This window comes from Phascolarctos cinereus, unplaced genomic scaffold (assembly GCF_003287225.1).
Source record: "Phascolarctos cinereus isolate Bilbo 61053 unplaced genomic scaffold, phaCin_HiC Scaffold_3;HRSCAF=262, whole genome shotgun sequence".
NCBI classification, from domain to species: Eukaryota; Metazoa; Chordata; class Mammalia; order Diprotodontia; family Phascolarctidae; genus Phascolarctos; species Phascolarctos cinereus.
In genome coordinates this window covers 1,996,326-2,015,715 of record NW_027555736.1, presented here as the reverse complement: position 1 = coordinate 2,015,715, position 19,390 = coordinate 1,996,326, and the positions used below count along the sequence as shown (strand labels likewise).

General features: G+C 47.2%; 1 protein-coding gene across 3 annotated transcripts in view; it reads right to left on the bottom strand.

The window, feature by feature from the left end:
- Window positions 1-1,675: 1,675 nt before the first annotated feature.
- The window catches only part of STK32C (serine/threonine kinase 32C), a 184,532-nt gene continuing 166,817 nt past the window's right edge, over window positions 1,676-19,390 (bottom strand). For all 3 annotated transcript variants that reach the window (XM_020973073.2, XM_020973072.2, XM_020973074.2), the window contains 5 exons: window positions 12,793-12,909; window positions 10,208-10,333; window positions 9,901-10,032; window positions 4,365-4,432; window positions 1,676-2,673 (listed from right to left, as the gene is read on the bottom strand). In XM_020973073.2, coding sequence (XP_020828732.1) covers window positions 2,523-2,673; window positions 4,365-4,432; window positions 9,901-10,032; window positions 10,208-10,333; window positions 12,793-12,909 — 594 coding nt within the window. In that variant the 3' untranslated portion in view covers window positions 1,676-2,522. The remainder of the gene's footprint in view (window positions 2,674-4,364; window positions 4,433-9,900; window positions 10,033-10,207; window positions 10,334-12,792; window positions 12,910-19,390) is intronic.

Genomic DNA, 19,390 nt, shown 5'->3' with positions numbered 1-19,390 from the left:
GACACTTCTGAATTGTGGTGCAGAAGACTTTTGAGAGTCCCTTGGACAGAAGTAGATCAAATGAGTCAATGCTTAAAGAAAACAATTTGGGCTATTTACCAAAAAAATCAAATACTGAAGCTGAAGCTTAAATATTTTGGCCACATAATGAGAAGATGGAACTCACTGGAAAGGACTCTGATCTGGGGAAAGATTGAAGGCAAAAGGAAAAGGGGATGGCAGAGGATGAGATGGGTAGATAGTGTCATGGAAACAATGAACATGAACCTGAGCAGACTTTGAGAGAGAGTGGAGGATAGAAGAGCCTGGTGTTCCATAGTCCATGGAGTTATGAAGAGTCAGACATGACTGAATAATGAATGAGAGATAAATGGATGGATAACTAGATAGGTGAATAGATAGGTACAAGTTGAATAAATAGATATAAATAGAAATAGCTCAGTCAAAACATAGGAAGTGATACAATGGACAGATGGATATTAGAAAGACATGTAAATAGATGGGTAGATGTGTGGATGGATGGATGGATGGAGCTGCATAGACACAATTTCCAGGGCATACCAGGCAAAGAAGCAGTCTTCTTTCCCTCAATGCAGGGACAATTCCTTGACTGGACTCAGTAGAACTTTTCTGGGAATAGGCAGATTGGTTTCCTGTCTTTGCACTTAAAAACTCTCTCCTTGAAGAGAAAATCAATGGGAGAGAGAAGTTGGGATCAGGAAGGTTCCACTTGGCAAATTATCCTGAGCACTATTGGCTCTATAGGAAGATTTTACTGGGGGAAATAAAAGATCTTCCCCAGGTTTACTTGCCCATATTCTTGGATGGTTTGTGTGTGAGTGAGGAGGGGTAAGGACTTTGAGAGGAGAGATCTGAGCTCAAAAGAACACTCAGGGAAGGTCAGCTGACCTCTTTTGACAATATGGAGAGATTCTTGGTAAGACAGGGGTCAGACTTGAGGCCTCCATGTTCCCTTCCAAATGTTTTATCCTGTTACTGTGATTATAGCCCTATTTCCTCATTTATTGACCATTTGACCCTGGGCAAACCCCTTCCCCTTTTAAAGCTTTAGTTTCTTTCCTTGGGCAAATAAGTGAGCTGGAAGAGGTCACATGAAGGATGCTTCCTAGTAGTGTTTGTGACTCGCTGTATTCCAGATGAAGAATTCAGAGTAAAGAAAGATGAGAGTTCATTTGTCAGAAACATGCTAGTCTAGCTAGTATGTAGGAAGGCTGCTTTTCCTAGCATTCTGATTTACTGAAGACCCCCTTGTAACTGACTGTGCCTGACTGTGAACTCCTTGTCTTTTGCCTCTTTTTGTTTGCCCAGCTCTTAGCACAGTGCCTGGCACATAGTAGGTGCTTAATATATGTTGGTTGACTGACTGACTGCAACCTCCCCATCTCCCAGGGTTACACAACCTAAAGACCTGAGCTCCACCCCTGGGCAGGGGCTTCTTCAAACTCTCCTCACATCAGCACATTCAGAATGCTGCCCGTTGGAGCACCGACCAGCAGGACACCCCCAGGTCTGGAGAGAGGGGTGTCCAGATGGGGTTTATGTGGCAAAAGAGCAGAGACAAGGCTATCCTGCCAAGCTCCTGCTCTCATCCCTCGCCAACACAACTCTAGACTGAATCACTGGAGACTGTTTGGAAACAGAAACAGAAACCAGGTTATTCCTCATCACTTAATTTAATGAAGGTGAAAACTATACAGCAGTGGAGCAAATGGCCTGGCCAGAGCTGGGAGCTGTAAAGAATGGGAAGCTCCTAGCTTTTCCTGCTCCTATCCCCACCCATCCCTCCCAGACCACATCTGCAGGGCAGCTTCCCCACCCTGGCCATGGATGACGCAGCAGCCAAGTGAGGCACCGCACGAGTCCAAGTGGCCTGGGCAGCTCAGAATGCGGGGAAAGAAAGAGGACTGGCCACCAGGCCTGTCTAGAAAAGGCTTCCAAAAGAGTGGAAAAGGCAGTATGTACAGCTGGCACCATTCTGCCCACCCTAAGGAGAAGTTAGGACAGGCTATCTGGACATGCCCCAGCACTTCTCAGCAAGGAGAGGGAACAGCCCAACATAAGCCCTTCTCACCACCTGGGACAGCCCCTAAGGAGGCCGGGTGCATGCAGGTGAATCTGCTTTCATTAAGAAAGCATAGAACCAGGCCCTTTGGAATGCCACCGAGTTAAAGAAAATGGAATCCGTCCAAGGACTCAGCACCCCTGCAGCAGAGGCGTACTCTCTTGGGCTCACTCGAGGTGGGCCACACTGAGCACCCCACTTCGGAGCAGACAACTCACTACTGGTGCGAGTTGCTAGTGTTCAGGAACATCCATATATTCAGTTAGCTAAGCTTGCCATTCTAAGTTTGGCTCTAGCCAGTCTGGAAGACGCAGGAATCACTTTTCCCCACACCAGCATTCTGAGTACTGTCTCTAGGCAGCGATTTACCCTTGCAACCTGAGAATCTTATATTCCAGAAGCCAGAGGACTGGGCTCTTTCGCCCTCCCAGCAGAAGACCTAGCTACTTCCTGCCGAGGGGCACACAGAGCTACACATGTGGAAATGGGAGCTCTCTAGGTCTGTGTCTGCCTCCAGTTCAGCCTCATCTGTGGCTTCAGGGGCAGACATGCCCTCATCTAGGGCATCTGGGTCCTGGCTCCTCTTCAGCCTGCAAAGGGGAAGAGAAATACAGGCAGGTAAGTGGGGCCATCCTGAGACAAGGCAGACAGTAGGCATGACCAGGAAATAAAGGCAGGCATTGGGTTTCTTGAGAGAGACCAAATCATGGGAAGGAAAGTGGCACCAAAAGCCTTCCCTTGCTTCTGAAGGAAAGAACCTGAGACAATGCACGACCAGAATGCAGAGAGAACGCCTCTGGGCCCTTGTGTGCTCAGATCCTGTCACACACCACAGTGAACGCCACTGTGGGCAAACCTTGTCATCAACACTCTCTGCATGTTGAGTCACAGACCCAGAGACCCAAGTCTTAGAGATGTAAGACAGAGACCTCAGGATGAGTTGCATCAGCACTGACCTCAGTAGACCTCAGAGATGTCCAGTCTGACCCAATGTGTGCAGGCACCATCACTACAACATACCAAATCAGTGACTGCTGAGTCTCTGTTTAAAGACCTTTGGGGAAGGGGAAGCAGCCCTCTGCCAAGGCAGCCATTCCACTTTGGAACAGGCTTTGTTTGTGGGCCATTAAAACTGTGTCTGATGTTCAGGCCACTTCTCCCACCACTCCTAGCTTTTCCCTCTGGGGACACACACACACACAATACGTCTACTCCTCCTAAACAAAAGGCCTTCAAGTGCTTGAGGACAGCTTTTGTGTCCAGGCAGAGTCCAGGCTCATCTTGGAGCTTTGGCACAAACCTGATCTTAGTGCTGGGGGGGCCCAGCACTTTCCAACCAGTTCTAGGGAGCCCCTGTCTTTCCTGCCCACAGTTCTCACAGAGGCTGAACTGAGTGTCCTCATAGGTGCCCTGGCCTGGGCTACGGCCAGTGGAGAGGGAGCCATTGAAGTAGCTCTCGCCACCAGGAGCTAGGCCACTGGATGGTCAGCTGCACTCCCTATCATGGAAGGGGAATGAAGGCTCTTTCCTTGCTCCATATAAAGGAAAGAGCCCTGAATGCAGAGTCAGAAAACCTTCCAATCCTAGTGTCTTAAAAAAAGAATGCAATTCCCATCAAGTGTAAGCCTGTGGAGGGCAGGAACCGATTGCTCTTAGTCTCTGTACCCCCCCCCCAGTGCCTCACACAGATGCCTGAAGCTTGGGAAACACCTGTAAGTGCTTGTGAGATGATGAAAACACTGGGCAAGCATCTGATAAAGAGCAAGTCATTCAGAGTGGCCCCAAGTCAGCCAGTGGAGAAGAGGCAAGCACCCTTCCCATGACGGGATGGCAGATGGCAGAGGCCTGAAGAGGCTGGGCTCTCCCCTCCCTGGCTCTCTTCTGCTTCTCAGGAGAGTCAGCTCAACACGGGAAGGTCACCTAGGCCAACACCCCAACCAGAGGGTACCTCCTGGAGGAAAGCTCTGCTCCACGCCTGGCACTCTTCTCTAGCCCATCAGAGCTGACACAAGTTGGTCATGCCCTTCATGACTGCCAGAGAGACAGGGCTGGTGTGGCGGGACCTGAGCTTCTGATAAGGAGCACGGAGCCAGAAGCCCCCTCTCCCCATCCCTACCTTTCACCCTTTTGGGCTGCCCATCATTCTTTCCTGTGAGTCTTTCCTTTGGCCCACGGAGAGATGAGGAACTGTGCAGCCTGAGACCCCATCCTTAGAATACTAAACACCAAGAAGCCAAGAAAACCCTTGCCCCATCATCCCAGACTTCCTGTGGGCACTTACTTTTCTCTGTTAAAAATCACAAAGTCTTGCTGGATGGCCTCAAGACACTCTTGAAGATAGTCATTTTCCTGGTTGAAAAAAAAAACGGAAGTGAGTCAGAGTCCCATGGGAAGGGCTAAGTGCCAAGGCTCACTTTGTTCCATTGCTGGTGCTGATCAGTACGTGGTGGCACTGCCACATCACCTTGAGCAAGTCACCCACCCCTCTTCATGGGCATGATGTTTGCCTTGCCTACCTTGGGCAGGGGCTTTGTGACAAAGTGCCTTCCAACCCTTAATGCTCTCTAGAAGCTGAAGCAGCAATGATTATTGTGAAGCTGTAAGAAGGAGCAAAAGAGGAAGGGCTGGCCTGGACAGGGGCACCTGGGCCCCTTTTTTCTAGTTTGGTCCACAGCTAGATCTGCTCTGCCACTCCAAACCAGTTCCCAGTCTGGGCCTCAGATCCATCATTTGTACTGCAAACCGCTGGGGCACTGTCCTTGGCATTCTCAGAAGTCTTCCAAGAAACAAGAGTGCCCTGAACTCTCCAGGACTTGGTGACCCAGCAGGCATCTCTTTTGGCCCTTGCAGCAACCCTGGGAGGTGGATGCTAGACACACCCCTCCATCTCATGTTTGAGGAGCTGAATGTTTTTAAACAAAGCATAAGACGGTGTGGAGGATTAGGGAGGGGAATGCCTTGAGACCAGGACACCTATTAGGAAATGCCCACACTAGTCCTGGTGAGGAGTGAGAAGGCTGGTGGCTATGTGAGTGAAGAGAGGGGAACGGTGGCAGTGAAAAGGGGAGTGGCAGGTGAAAAATATGTGATGGTGGCAGGTGAAGCGGGGTGGATTGGAGAGATATGAAATCACAGCTTGGCAACTGATGAGATATGAGATGAGATGGGGCCACTGAGGTAAAATGACTCTCCCAAGGGCTCATACGAAGCAGAGCTAGAAGCTAGACCCAAATGCCTTGAACCTGGTTGCCTTTCCACTGCAGCCTGCTGCTTTCTGCATTCCTCCTGTTCCATGAGGTTTCAAGGCCTCCTTGTGGTCCCTGCTCCAAATAGAGAGCCAGAGGAATTCCAGTGACTCCTTCCCGAATACTCACTGGTCAAATGCCCTTCTCATCCACTACCTCATTTGATTACAATCTCAGGAACACTGATTGGATACGGAGATGGAAGGAAAAGGCAGGACGATGGATGACACTGAGATTTTAAACCTGGGATGCTGGAAGGATGATAGGGCCCCGATAGAAACAGGGAAGTTCAGCAGAGGAACAGATTTAGAGGAAATTCAACTCAGTTCAACTCAACAAGTATATATCGAACACTTGCTATTTTCCAGGCACTGGGATATGGGACATGGATACCAAGACACAAAGAAAGAGGCTTCTGCCCTCAAGGACCTCATTTTCCTGGGGGCAGGAGGACCAGGGCAATATGGACACACGGAGCAGCCCCTCTGGGCTCAATCCCCCAACTTATCCTGGCACTGGCAGGTTGGATTTCCAGAGAGATAGTGGCTACTTTGGGTGCAAGGGCTAACCATGGGAAGGACTACTGTAACACTGCAGATCATGAGCCCTCACTGGGGAGCTTCTCCTTAATAATCAGTCAGGAAACTCAGTTGGCTCTTATTTGGACAAGTCACTTAACCTGTCTGCCTCAGTGTTCTCACCTCTAAAATGGGGATAACAATAGCATCTACCTTCCAGGATTGCTGTGAGGACAAAATGAGGTGATATGTGTCCAGTGCTTGCAAACTTAAAGCATTATATAAATGTTAATGATTATCCAAAAAAAAGTTTATTCAAATGATGTAGCAAGAGCAGTAATTATGAAGCATTTTCTTCAAAACTTGGACTGCACTTCCCCAGAGAAACCCTGATTCTGGGGGATGGGTTTGGAAAGGTCAGAATAAAATGACCGATGACAGTGAAGCAGGTGTAGGGGACACATGTGGCCACAGGAAATCAGAGCTCAGGAAGAACAGAGCCTCGATGTCCCATATTCCTCAGGAGAATGGACATGAAGTTAATGAGGGGCCGGGGGTCAGTGACAGAGGAGTCGCTCCGCTGCTGGGCTTGACAGGACACAGTGGCTCCACTAGGCATGTCAGTCAGATTACTGTTGGGCTAGGACAAGCAAGCCAGCAGATTGGCTCATTCTGTGCTCTGTCACTTCTGGGATGGACCGGGAGGGTTCCTCAGCCATTGAACATAGCTGGGGCTGGGATGGACCAAGCAATTGCTTTGCTGATGGGATGCTGTTGCCCAGGCTGGGATGGACAGATCACTCAACCACTGGGACATTCTTAAGGACCAGAGACAGCTCTGCTGGGTGGGTCAACTGATTAGACTCACTCTTTAATAGGGAACCGTCATCTTCATTACCTCCAGTCTCTGTCTTCGCTGGGTTTGATAGTATGCTTTTCAGTTGGAGTTTTACAGTGCTCTTTTCAGAAAGGGCAATACGCCTCAGGGTAGATTTGCCAGAAATCTCTCCTTATGGACTCCTTCAGAGCCCTGGCTCTAAGATCTGTCACTTCCAAGCAAAGGGTCAGAGAGCTCTAGTCTCTCTTGCCTCTTTTGTCTGACAGTTTTTCCTGGTTCAGAGCAAGCTCCTTTCACGAGGAACTCTATGTTTCCTTAAGGTGGTCAGTCAGTTACACTTCCCAGACCCCTGCTGGAGTTTTATTCAGTTGAGCTACTGGGACAAGGGTCTTGAAGCAACCTGTGCCCTGGGATGAGATCAATACATCACTAGCTTCTTCATGTGATGCCGAGCTGCTCAAGCCTTGGACCCTCTCCAAACTGTGGAATGCTTTGCTTACATCCATCTGAAAGGACATTCCCTTGGCATTGCCAAGGTTCTGTACTTGCCCTGTGGCTCTGCCAAACCTAAAGAGCTGCATCCTTAGACACAGGTCATGTATACAAACTGCTGCAGAGCAAACACAAACTCATTTCATGGAAGACAAGAAGTTTCATTTGGGATTCTCCTTCAAGATGCAGAGAGTAAATCTAGGCAGAGATGTCCCATAGACAAAGACATGGAACTCAAGAGCTCAGGAGAGAGATGAGGTTGTGTACATGGAACCCGGCTTTGAATATGTAGCATTTAACTCTACTAAATACTGGTAGGTAATACATAGTACCCAGCTTCCAGTTCATAGTATTTAATACATAATACACACTACATCATATACACAATTTGGCCAGGACCTTGTACATCATTCGGCTTGTCTCCTCAGCTTAAAGATTAAGAAACTGAGGCTCAGGCAAATGACCCACGTGTGGTTACAAGGACGGTAACTTGCAGGGTCAGGATTCGCCCCTGGGTCCTTTGACAACTGCAAACCTCATGCACTGCTGGTCCATCTGCCTCCTGTTGCTGCCTTGCGTGGTGCGGGGTGGGGGTAAGGGGAGAGGGTGAAGCATTTGGCTGGGCACTCCCTGAGCCCACGCAGTTTCCTCTTCATCTGGCCATTTTCTACTCTTCTGCCATGAGCATGCTCTCCCTACTGTGCTGCACTGCCTCCCGCTAGATTTGGGAGTCATCTGTGAAAAGATGATCATTGAATCCTAGGGAGTCAAGGAGACTGCAGAAGGGAAGATGTAATGGAGAGAGCCCTGGGAGCCACCCATGCTCAGGAGATGGGTGAGCGTCAGTAAAGGACATTGAGAAGGCTCGATCAGATCAGCTGGAGAAGAAGCAGAGAAGAAGACTGTTATATCGCATCCCCACGGATAGTTGAGTTGTCACTACTGCTTGGGTAGCACTCAGGCAGCGAGCGCCTGTGGGGTTCAGAAAGTCGCATCTGCTGGTCTGGTGGGTACCTGAAATCAGGCGCGTACATTATGGCCTTTGCCCTGGCTGGGGGGCAGGAGGAGGATGGCCAGGCCAGGACACCTGCCCATGAGGAGCAAAGGCTGAAGAGAGCAGCATGGCTCAGACTGCCTCTGAAAGCAGGCTTGGCCTTCCGTGTGAAGTTGCCTGTTTCAGTGCAAGCATCCAGCTACATGTTTGAACACTCTCAATAGCTTTTGGTTCTCACATCTGGAATTTAGCTTTGTCTCATCTCTGCCTTTCTTCCAGCTATTGATCAAGGCTTCAAGCAGCCTGGGCCAAAGACTCCACTGAAGACCTTTTTGAAGTTGAAATTCAGTCCTTAGTGATTGCTCTTTTAGGAAGAGTAATGATCGCAATTCAACATGGTGAGATCTCCATGTTGTCAACTAGGCTGGGGAGGATCAACGCAGGGGAAGATGGTCCTTAGCCAAGGGTGTACATTTTAGGGCCAAAGAGGCCACGGGGAGAGCCTCGAATGCAGAATTAGAATGGACCTTATTAGTTCTATCCTCCTATTTAGCAGATGGAGAAGCTGAGGCCCAGGGAGGAAAAGAGACTTGCCCAGAGTCCCCCGGGCAGGAAGCAGCAGCAGCAGATGGCTCAGGATGCTGGGAGGAGCCTGCTCCCTAGCACGGTGCTTCCCACCTGCTGCGCGAGGCTTTAGATCCCTTCCATGGAGGCCGAAGATCTTCCTCTTGACGCTGAGGAGAAGGGGCAGGGGGCACCCAATGGCTTACCTCCAGACAGACGGTATGCCCATCAGATTCTAGGGCCCTGCGGTTCAGAGATGCTCAAAGCCCCTCCGACATGGCTGGCAAATCATGACTCTGGCAGCCACACTCTCAGAGTATCCTTCATAGGGTCACATGCTGTTCCCTTGAGCCTTCTGAGTTATTGTTCTGAACCCATCCACCGACATCCTCATTCATCCCCTCAACAACCACCAATATAGGGTGTGCGATGTGTGCCAGCATGCCCTTGGTACTGGGGGGAGCCCTAGGGAGCCCCTTCCTTAGGGCACCAAACACTTGCCCGTATGCCCGCCTTTGCTGCCCGGGGAGAGGACAGACCCTGCTCTGCTGACCTTACCCTGTGGGTAGCCACCAAGCCCTGACTCTCTCTACCTCCCCTGTGCCATGGCCGAGGACGCAGAGCTGGTAGGGTTTGCTCAATATAAGCTAGAAATTGTCCTAAGACCTCTGGAAAAGCCTCAAGGCTTACTTTGGGTCTCACTGAAAGCATTCCAGGGGCAAAAACAAAACCCCAGGCTGTGAGAAGGGACCAGCGGGGCCAAAGGACCCTCCGAGAAGCCAGAGTACAGCAGCTGCGGCTAGAAGCCATCCAGTGGAGGGGGTCTGGTTCCAGTGGAAAGAGGAGGAAACATCCGTCTGACCTAAGGCTGAACTGTGGAAAGCTCACCCAAACAGACCAGAAAACGGACCCATTGCTCAGACCTCTGATTCCCATCTGGAGTTCAGATGTGACCAGAGAGAAAATGTCCTGGCACTGGAAGCAGAGAGGCTGGCCTCACGCCCCGCCCCCCCAAGCCCACCTCGGGGGCTTGTCCTTGTCTCCCTCCCTGGGTCTCAGCTTCTCTGTCGGAGGCCCATAGAGCTCTAGCTGGCCCCGGGTCCTGGGCCCTCTCCCCTCACTGCGGGCCATTATCCCCAGGGTGGCCGCGATCCAGAAGCACTCACCGACTGGGAGCTGTCCTTGCTGTTGTCCCTAGACTTGTTCTTAGCCAGCCTCTTCTTCTTTTTGTGGAGGGGTCTGGACTCCAGAATCATCTCCTCCAACTCAAAGGTGGGGTCGCAGTGCAGGCGTCCTTTCTGTGGAGAGCGTCAATGGACGAGCTATGGCCAGTGAGCCCCGCGGGAAACCCTCCCCAACAGGCTTTCCCCTTTCTCTCCCCTCCCCCAGACAGTTTGATGGGCTGCTCGCTAGGGGCAGGCTCAGGGTTCCAGGGCTACCTGGAGGAGGCACGTGTTCTATTGGGGACCTTACATTTGGGACAAAGCCCGGCTCCACCTTCTTCTGGCTCAGCTCATCCCACATGACATCTGCCAGGTAAGGGGAGGCCTGGATATCTGTCAGGCTGGAAAAACGGTGCTCTGGGCTCACGGTGAGGAGCTGAAAGGAGAAAGATGGTGAGGTGAGGAGCCAAGCACCACCACTGCCCACAGGCTCTCTTTTGTGGGAGCTGAGCAAGGGCCCCATGCTGAGGACAGGAGGCTGTCAGGGACCCCCTTCCCCCACAGAGGCTCTCAGCCTTCTGTGCTTCTGTGCGATGGGACACACCTGCATTCCCCTGCATATAACAAGCCTCAAGGGTGTGATCCAACCTGGGGGGAGTTCAGGGGACTGCAAGGCTCCTGGCTGCTCGCACATGCCTGCCTCTAACCCTTCTAGTGTGTGCATCTCCTGGACTTCCCAAGCCCAAGAGGTATCTGCAGGAATAAGACCATCTCATAGGTCACTGATGCCAAAGCCATCTGCTCCTGGCTTCCAGCCTCTTCCTCCAGGCAACTTTCCCAGGGCCACCAGTCACTATGGACTAGAGACCTCCACCCACCCCAGCCACCTCTCTGGGGGTGCCTTCTTTACAGCTCCCACCAGAGTCTATCACACTCAGCCAGGTTTAGTCTGGCCTGGAAACCCAGTGGAGTTGGTCCATCATCGCAATGACACTGGCTCACAAATAAAGGACCAAAGAAGGGATCCTGGGCTCCAGTGGGGGCCACATTGGCAGCCTGGCAGCCTGAGAATGTGCCACTGGGGCACCTGAATATGCCGGTGTCCTACTGCTCAGGTGGGAAGTACTCATGAGATAAGGCTGAGGTCACCAGGAACCAGCCAGTCAACACGTCTCCATAGGTGTCTATTCCGTGGCCACGTTGTGCCAGACACTATGCAGGGCACTGAGGGTCCAAGGGAGGGCACTGAAGAGCAGCTGGGCCACAGAAACAGCCCTGAACCTGGGGCTGAATCCTGGCTCTGCTACTTCCTGCCTGGGTGGCCTTGCACAAGGCACCTCTCCTGTCACGGCCTCGGCTTCCCCACTGACAATGAGAGGGTTGGATCAGAGGACCCCTCATGGCCCTTACAGCTCTAAATCTAGCACGCGGATTTTCAGGGAGACTGAGGGAAACAACAGCCCGTGTGCACACATGTCCGTGACTAACATCCTTTAAAAACACCGTCCCCCAGAAGCACCCAAGTAGGTCCTCACTTTGCCAACAGGTGGCACCTGAGCTCTGTGGGCACTCCTGCTTCAGAACAGCTATGAATTGGGCGTCCAACGTTAACTTGAACCCAAGACCTTTACGCTCTCCCACCCCAGTTTGTATAAACACATACATGTGCATGTGTCTATTTCCACACTCTCATAAATGCACTCATATACACACATGGACACATATAGTGAACACTAAGTATGTACAGTTTACATTTATAAAAATAGTCTAGGGCTTAGGTCCCCGACCTCTGACTTCATTGGTGTCAGGGACTCCCAGACGGGCCAACTTTCTCTGCCAGTGGAGTCTGCAGCCTTCTCTGCGTCGTCATCTTAGAGAATGTCTTAGAGCCCTGAGAGTTTCAGTGACCTGCCCAAGGTCACACAGCCCCAGTGTGTCATAGGTAGCACTTGAACCCAGGCCTTCCTAGCTCTAAGGGAGCTCTGTATTCACTGCACTGTGCTCTCATGTATGTATGCATGTGTGTGTATACACACACGCATGCATGCATATATATAGATATATACTCACACATATATTTATAGATATGTACTCTTAAATGCACCAGGAGAGTTTGGAGTTGTATTACCCACCTTTCTGTTTACATGCTAAATGACATTTCCTCTATTTAAGGTCTTTTATCCTGTGGATTATGGATTCCCAAAGGATCTTTGGATACATTTCAGGGGAGGGGTTCCTGTAAACTTGGATAGGGAAAAAATTACATTTTTATTTCGATGGAACTGGTTTCATGTGCATTTTCTGTTTTGCATTTTAAAATTTTATTCAGAGTAGAAATCCATAGATTAAAACCAGACTTCCAGAGAGGTCCATGCCACATAAATGGTTAAGAACTGCAGTTCTGACTCTATTCACCATTGCCTCCTTTCTGCCAGGGCTCTGCTGGCCTTGCTCATTTTCACAGCAGCCATTCCAAGTTGGGCTCAGGTGTGGGCAGCCATATGGCCCACAGGAGGCCCAGACAACTGGGTCGTGGTGACCCTGTGATGTCTGCTGACACCTGTGGCTGTGGGGATGAGGCTCCACATCACTCCTCTGCTAGCAGGCCAGAAATGAATCACTTTTTCAAGCCAAAGGACCCTGCACAGACCTTTATAGAGGGGAGAGGGAACAAGGTGCTACTGAGAAAAGTCACATTAATGATGTAAATTGCTAGCCAGGTGATCTATTACAGCAATTAAATTGTAGTAATGTTTTTTACAAGATCGTATGTAACTAGTCCTAATTCCATGCCAGGCTAGCTACTGTGCACAGCACATCAAGGGCTTGACCTGGCCTCTGACTGCTGTGGGCTGCTCTGGGAGGATTGCAGGGACAGGGACAGTGGGAGCTTACCTTTCTCAGGAGTCTGACCATCCCTGGGGACCACGTTGGGGCATACTGGACACTCACAGTGCTGAACAACTGTACCAGAGACTCCACTGGATTGCTTGAATGGATGTCATAGGGTCTCTAGAAAGCAGAGGAAATAGAAATCCATTACCTGCCAGCATGGCAGGAAGGAAGATCTGTTTTATGTCACTTTCCTTCCCAGTGATGTACCCCCAAGATAAAGGACTAGGCATTTTCTCTGATCCTCATCACCTCTCAAACCTCTCCAAAATAGGAATTATGTATAAGAGATAAAGAAATTTCAGCTACCTCCATGCATAAAGGCAAGAGCCCTCACATGGTTAAAAAAATAAAGCAGATGATGATAATCCCTAAAACTAAGTCACCCACTAAGCACCCTTCCCCCACCAGCCACTATACCCTGGCAAGGCTGAACAAGCCAACACACATGCTAGCAACAAAACTCAACTCTGCACACCTCCCCTGCTTCACCCCCCCATACTGAGGGAAAACAAGTCAGAAGCTTTCTCTAGCTTGGACTGCAGTGTAGCAATGCTCTGTGCTATGAACGTGTTTGACTAGAGAAGTGAAGGACAGGGGAGCTGAGGCAGGATGCACATGTGGTGCCCTCCACTAAGCTTGAGGGAAAGGAGACTGGAATCTAGCCAGGCCAGTTCTGTCCCCCCAGAAGTCACTTGGGGCAGAAACTGAGCTTCATGAAACATAAAATGCCCAGTGTGGGAGGAGACTAAAAGAGTTTCAAGGTTCCATTCTCTGGGAAAATACAATCAAAGTGGAAGGAGTCAGAAAGTGAGTAATAGTGGAATATAAAGAAAAAAGACTGAAATTACCAAAGATCTCAAGATCAAGATAATTCCATTAAAGACCTTGAGCACAAGTAAATTAACCAATAGAGAAGATATTAATAACAGAAAGGATTCTGGCCTCCAAATGAGCTAAACATCTATGTCTAGACATCTATGAACAAATATTGTAAGATAAAGGAAAAAGAATCAGTATCTGAGGAGGCAAATGACTCTGTGCATTTCCAAGAGAATATGGGACCACAAAATAATCCCAAATAGTTTAAAAAAGAAATAGGGATTGTGAAAGTGTGATTTATGGCCTACATAACTGAAATAATTGGTGGAATAGAAAAACTTGAATCCATGGTGGCAAACCTCATCAAAGAAACAAAAAAGAGAATCACTAATTGGAGATGCAAATACACAGAAACGAATGACAAGCTAGAATAAGAGAAGCAAAAACCAATACCATCAAAAGAAAATATGATTGGGGTGGAGCCAAGATGGTGGAGTGAAAGTAGTGACTTCCTTGAGCTCTCTCCCAAACCCCTCCAAATACTCATAAAAAATGGCTCTAAACAAATTCTGAAGCAGCAGAACCCCCAAAAAGACAGAGAGAAACAAATTTCCAGCCCAAGACAACCTGGATGATTGATCAGAAAGGTGTATTGCACCGGGCTGGGAGCACAGCTTGGGCATGCAGGCCACAGCAAATCTGGAGCAGGCCTCAGAAGACTGAATCGTGGGCAGCTGTGGAGGTTTCCAGACTCCTCAATCCACCAATGCCAAAGACAACTTAGAAGGTCAGTGGGAAAAGTCTGTTTCTGTTGGTGGTCAGAGAGGAAGGTGGGTTCTCAGCTCCATTCCCCAAGATCCTGGCCCGGGGGGGGGGCAGCTGCTTCCCGAGCTTCCAGCCCACAGACTGAGGGGGAATCCAGTGGCTGATCAGAGAGGGACTGCAGGGATCTCTTTGCCAGTGCTGAGGCAGGAATCTCTTGCTTTGCCTGTGTGTGGATCTGGGTCACAGTTCTGGGCGGTAGTGCTGGGGTGAGGAGGAGCGCTGGCGTGGTGGAGCTTGTAGTGGCTGTGGAGAGGAACCCCTCCTCACAGTTACAGGACAGAAAGGAATACTTGTGGTCACAGGCCAGGAAAGGAGTAAACACCTTGCCCCTTATCATACCACCTTGGAAGAACTGAAAATTTACAGGTCCCTACAAGTATCTCTGAAAACAGCTACACAAACCCCTGAAGCTTGGGACAGTACACTCTCCACATTGGAAGCAGACTCTTAGCTTAACAAGGAGTTTAAAACTCAAATAATTGGCTAGGATCATGAGCAAGCAGCGCAAAAAGAGTCAGACTATATTATCTTACTTTGGTGAAAAAGAAGATCAAAATATACAACCAGAAGAAGACAACAAAGTCAAAGCTCCTACATCCAAAGCCTCCAAGAAAAATATGAATCAGTCCCAGGCCTTGGAAGAGCTCAAAAGGGATTTTGAGAAGCAAGTAAGGGAAGTAGAGGAAAAACTGAGAGTGATGCAAGAAAATCATGAAAAACAAGTCAACAGCTTGCTAAAGGAGACCCAAAAAAATACTGAAGAAAATAACACCTTAAAAAACAGCCTAACCCAAATGGCAAAAGAGGTCCAAAAAGCCAATGAGGAGAAAAATGCCCTAAAAAGAAAAATTGGCCAAATGGAAAAGGAAGTCCAAAAGATTACTGAAGAAAATACTTCCTTAAAAATTAGAATAGAGCAATTGGAAGATAGTGACTTTATGAGAAATCAAGACACTGTAAAACAAATCCAAAAGAATGAAAAATTAGAAAACAATGTGAAATATCTCATTGGAAAAACAACTGACCTGGAAAATAGATCCAGGAGAGAGAATTTAAAAATTATTGGACTATCTGAAAGCCATGATCAAAAAAAGAGCCTAGACATCATCTTTCAAGAAATTATCAAGGAAAACTGCCCTGATATTTTAGAACCAGAGGGCAAAATAGAAATTGAAAGAATCCACAGATCTCCTCCTGAAAGAGATCCCCAAAGGAAAACTCCTAGGAATATTGTAGCCAAATTCCAGAGTTCCCAGGTCAAGGAGAAAATATTACAAGCTGCCAGAAGGAAACAATTCAAGTACTGTGGAAACACAATCAAGATAACACAAGATTTAGCAGCTTCTACATTAAAGGACCACAGGGCATGGAATATAATATTCCGGAGGGCAAAGGAGATAGGATTACAACCAAGAATCACCTACCCAGCAAAACTGAGTATAATCCTTCAGGGGAAAAAATGGTCATTCAGTGAAATAGAGGACTTTCAAGCATTCCTGATGAAAAGACCAGAGCTAAACAGAAAATTTGACTTTCAAATACAGGACTCCAGTGGAACATGAAGAGGTAAACAGGAAAGAGAAATCATAAGAGACTTATTAAGATTGAACTGTTTACATTCCTGCATGGAAAGATGATATTTGTAACTCATGAGAACTTTGTCAGTATTAGGGTAGTTGAAAGAAAAAATATTGTATGTATGATAATAGATAGATAGAGGGCACAGGGTGAGTTGAAGATTAAGGGGTCATATCTGGAGAATAAAATTAAGGGATGAGAGAGGATGATACTCAGAGAAGAAAGGGAGAGGTAGAATGGGGTAAATTATCTCACAAAAAAAAAACAGAAAAGAAAAGTCTCTCACAGTGGAGGGGAAACAGGGGAAGGTGAGAGGGAATGAGGGAATCTTATTCTCATAGGATTTGGCTTAAGGAGAGAATAACATACACATTCAATTGGGTATGGAAATCTGTCTTACCCTACAGGAAAATAGGGGAGAAGGGGACAAGAGAGCAGGGGGTGATAGAGAGGAGGGCAGATTGGGAAAGGGTAATCAGAAGCAAATACTTCTGAGGAGGGACAGGGTCAAAAGAAAGAATAGAATAAATGGGAGGGCAGGATAGGATTAAGGGAAATAGAGTTAGTTTTTCACAACATGTCTACTAAGGAAGTGTTTTGCATAACTGCACATGTACAACCTATATTGAGTTGCTTGCCTTTTCAATGAGGGTGGGTGGGGAGGGAGGAAGGGAGAAAATTTGGAACTCAAAGTTTTAAAAACACATGTTTTAAAAAAATGTTTTCACATGCAACTGGGAAATAAGAAATACAGGAAATGGGGTACAGAAGTCTATCCTGATCTACAGGAAAATAGAAGGGGAAGGGGATAAGAGAAGGAGGGGGAGAGATAGAAGAGAAGGCAGACCAGGGGAAAGGGTATTCAGAATGCATGCCATCTTGGGGTGGGGGAGGGGTGAGAAATTTGGAACTCAAAAACTTGTGGAAGTGAATATTGAAACCTAAAAATAAATAAATTTATATTAAAAAGAAGAAAAAAGAAAAAAGAAAACATGATTTCCATATAAGCAAAAATATATTGATGATTTTAAAGACAAAATGCAGGGAGATAACTGAAGGATTATAGGTCTCCCAGGAGAACATGGACAAGTCAAAAATCTGAACACTAAAATGCAAGAAATAACACAAGAAAACTTTCCAGAGCTTCTGAACACAGAAAACAATGCACCAATCAAAAGAAGTCATAGATACCATTCATGGGGGAAAACCCTGTGCTATAAACTCCCAGAAACATAGTGGTAAATCTGACAATTCCAATGATAACAAATTCTGCGAAACACTAGTCAGCCAACTATTATTCATTTAGTGCCTAATCTGTGCCATGGACAATGCTAAGTGATAGAGATACAAATAAAAGAAAAAAGAAAAAAAAACAGTCCTCACTCTCATGGAGCTCACAGTCTAATGACCAGAAGAAAGATTTCAAATATAAAGGAAAGGAAATCTAAATAACGCAAGACTATTCTGCACTCACCAGAAACCACAGAAGGGAAGGTAATGATGTGTTCTGAAGAGCAAAGGAACTCAAGATGCAACCCAAGATGACATACCCTGTAAAACTGAGTCTTACCATTAATGAAAAAATATGGGTATTCAATTAAAAGAGGTGTTCAAAGTATTCCTACAAAGAAAACCAGACATGAAGAAATTATTTGCTTTTCATATGCTCCAGGCAATAGAAACACAAGAAAGGTAAACATAGCAACATCAACAAAATAAAAAAAAAACAATTAAATGATTTCTTTCTAAAGGCACCATCGCACAATGTGACAAGGGTCAAAGCAGGAGTCAAACAAGGAAGTGATGCTGGGAAAATAGGCCTCATATATTATGAACTAAACCTCACAATAGCTCAGCTACTAGTGAATCAATGTTTTGTTTTGTGTGTGTGTGTGTGTGTGTGTGTGTATGTATGTTATGTGTCTATGTCTGTGTCTGTGTATGTTTGATTAAATTGCAGAGTGAGAGAGGGTATAAAAGGGGAGAAGAGAAGAAAAAGAAAGAGAGGAATATATGATGAACCCTAATTAAGTCAAGGGATAACAATGAAGGGAAAATAAATATTATAATCTTTCAGAATAAGACCTACAGGAGAATGGTGAGAAGACAAAAGGAGAGATTGAAATGGGGGAAAGAAAGGGGAAAATCCTGTTTCAATGATGAGAGGGCATCCCATTGAAAGACACTGCCATGTGGAAAGAGAAATATTCTGTAAATGTAAATAAGGCCCTTAATGGGTGTAATCTGCAAGGATTTGATCTTTGGAGAAATCATTCATCCTTTCAAAGAAGGGGAATCAGAGCTGCTGGGTAGACTGACCCTTCAAAAGAGTGGGAGGGCATGGACCCAAAAAGAAGATATCATAGCAAACGGGAAAAAGGGGATCATGGAGAGGGCAAAGGCTGATAATGAACTACACAAGCAGGGACATAGGAAAATTCCTACTATGGGCCAATATTCCTATATTCCTATATTCTCTGTCACCTGCAGGAGATGGCATTTCTAAAAGTGAGGCACAGCATAAAAAGGTGAGAGGGTTCAAGATGTAGAAGCCATAAACATAGAAACCACTTAAAAGAAGAATCCCAAAAGGGATACCTAGAAGCTTTAATTTGATAAGGAATCCAGAGACTAAAAAAGAAAAAAAAGAAGCATAAGGACCATGAATCAAGGAATAGAAATCTAGAATTGACAGAAAAGCAAAAGCAATTAAAAGAGCGAGGGATGGAGGATTGCTGAGGGTGAAGGGAAGAGAGCTAGTAGAATTTTAGGTTGCCCAAGTTAGGCTAAGCTAAAATAACTGAGGAGATGCAATACTATCTTTACTGAGGAAGAAGGGGAGGAAATTCTAATTTAGCAATTTCCATCCTGGTATATCAGGGAATCTGATGAGGAAGAAGTTGGGTCTCCCAGAGTTGAATCAGTAGCCTTGAAGCCTAACCTATTGTAATATTGTAAGAGAGACATGGGCTCATGGGTTGGTCCCACCTGGCCCCCAAGAGAGCAAACTAGTAGTGCTCCTGGTCCAGGAAAGTCTGTTCAGGCTAGAGCAAGAAAATCTAGTCCACTTGGGAAGATCATCCCAAGTCCATCTGAGTCTCCATTTTGGGGCCAGATTTGATGCTTCTTTGGCAGTACCAGAGCACCCCCAGTGTTCTGGGGCTCTGACGAGCTGTCCAAGGAGCACTGCTCTAAAGAAAGCTTGCAGCCACAGAGAAAAGAATGTAGCTCAAATGGAAGCTCCCTGAGGGCAGGAACTATGACTTCATTTCTGTCCTTGTATCCACACCACCAAGCAAAATGCTTTATATACAATAAGCGGCTAAGAGAGATATGTTGAGTTTAAGAAAAAGAAAACAATGGATATAGAATCAGA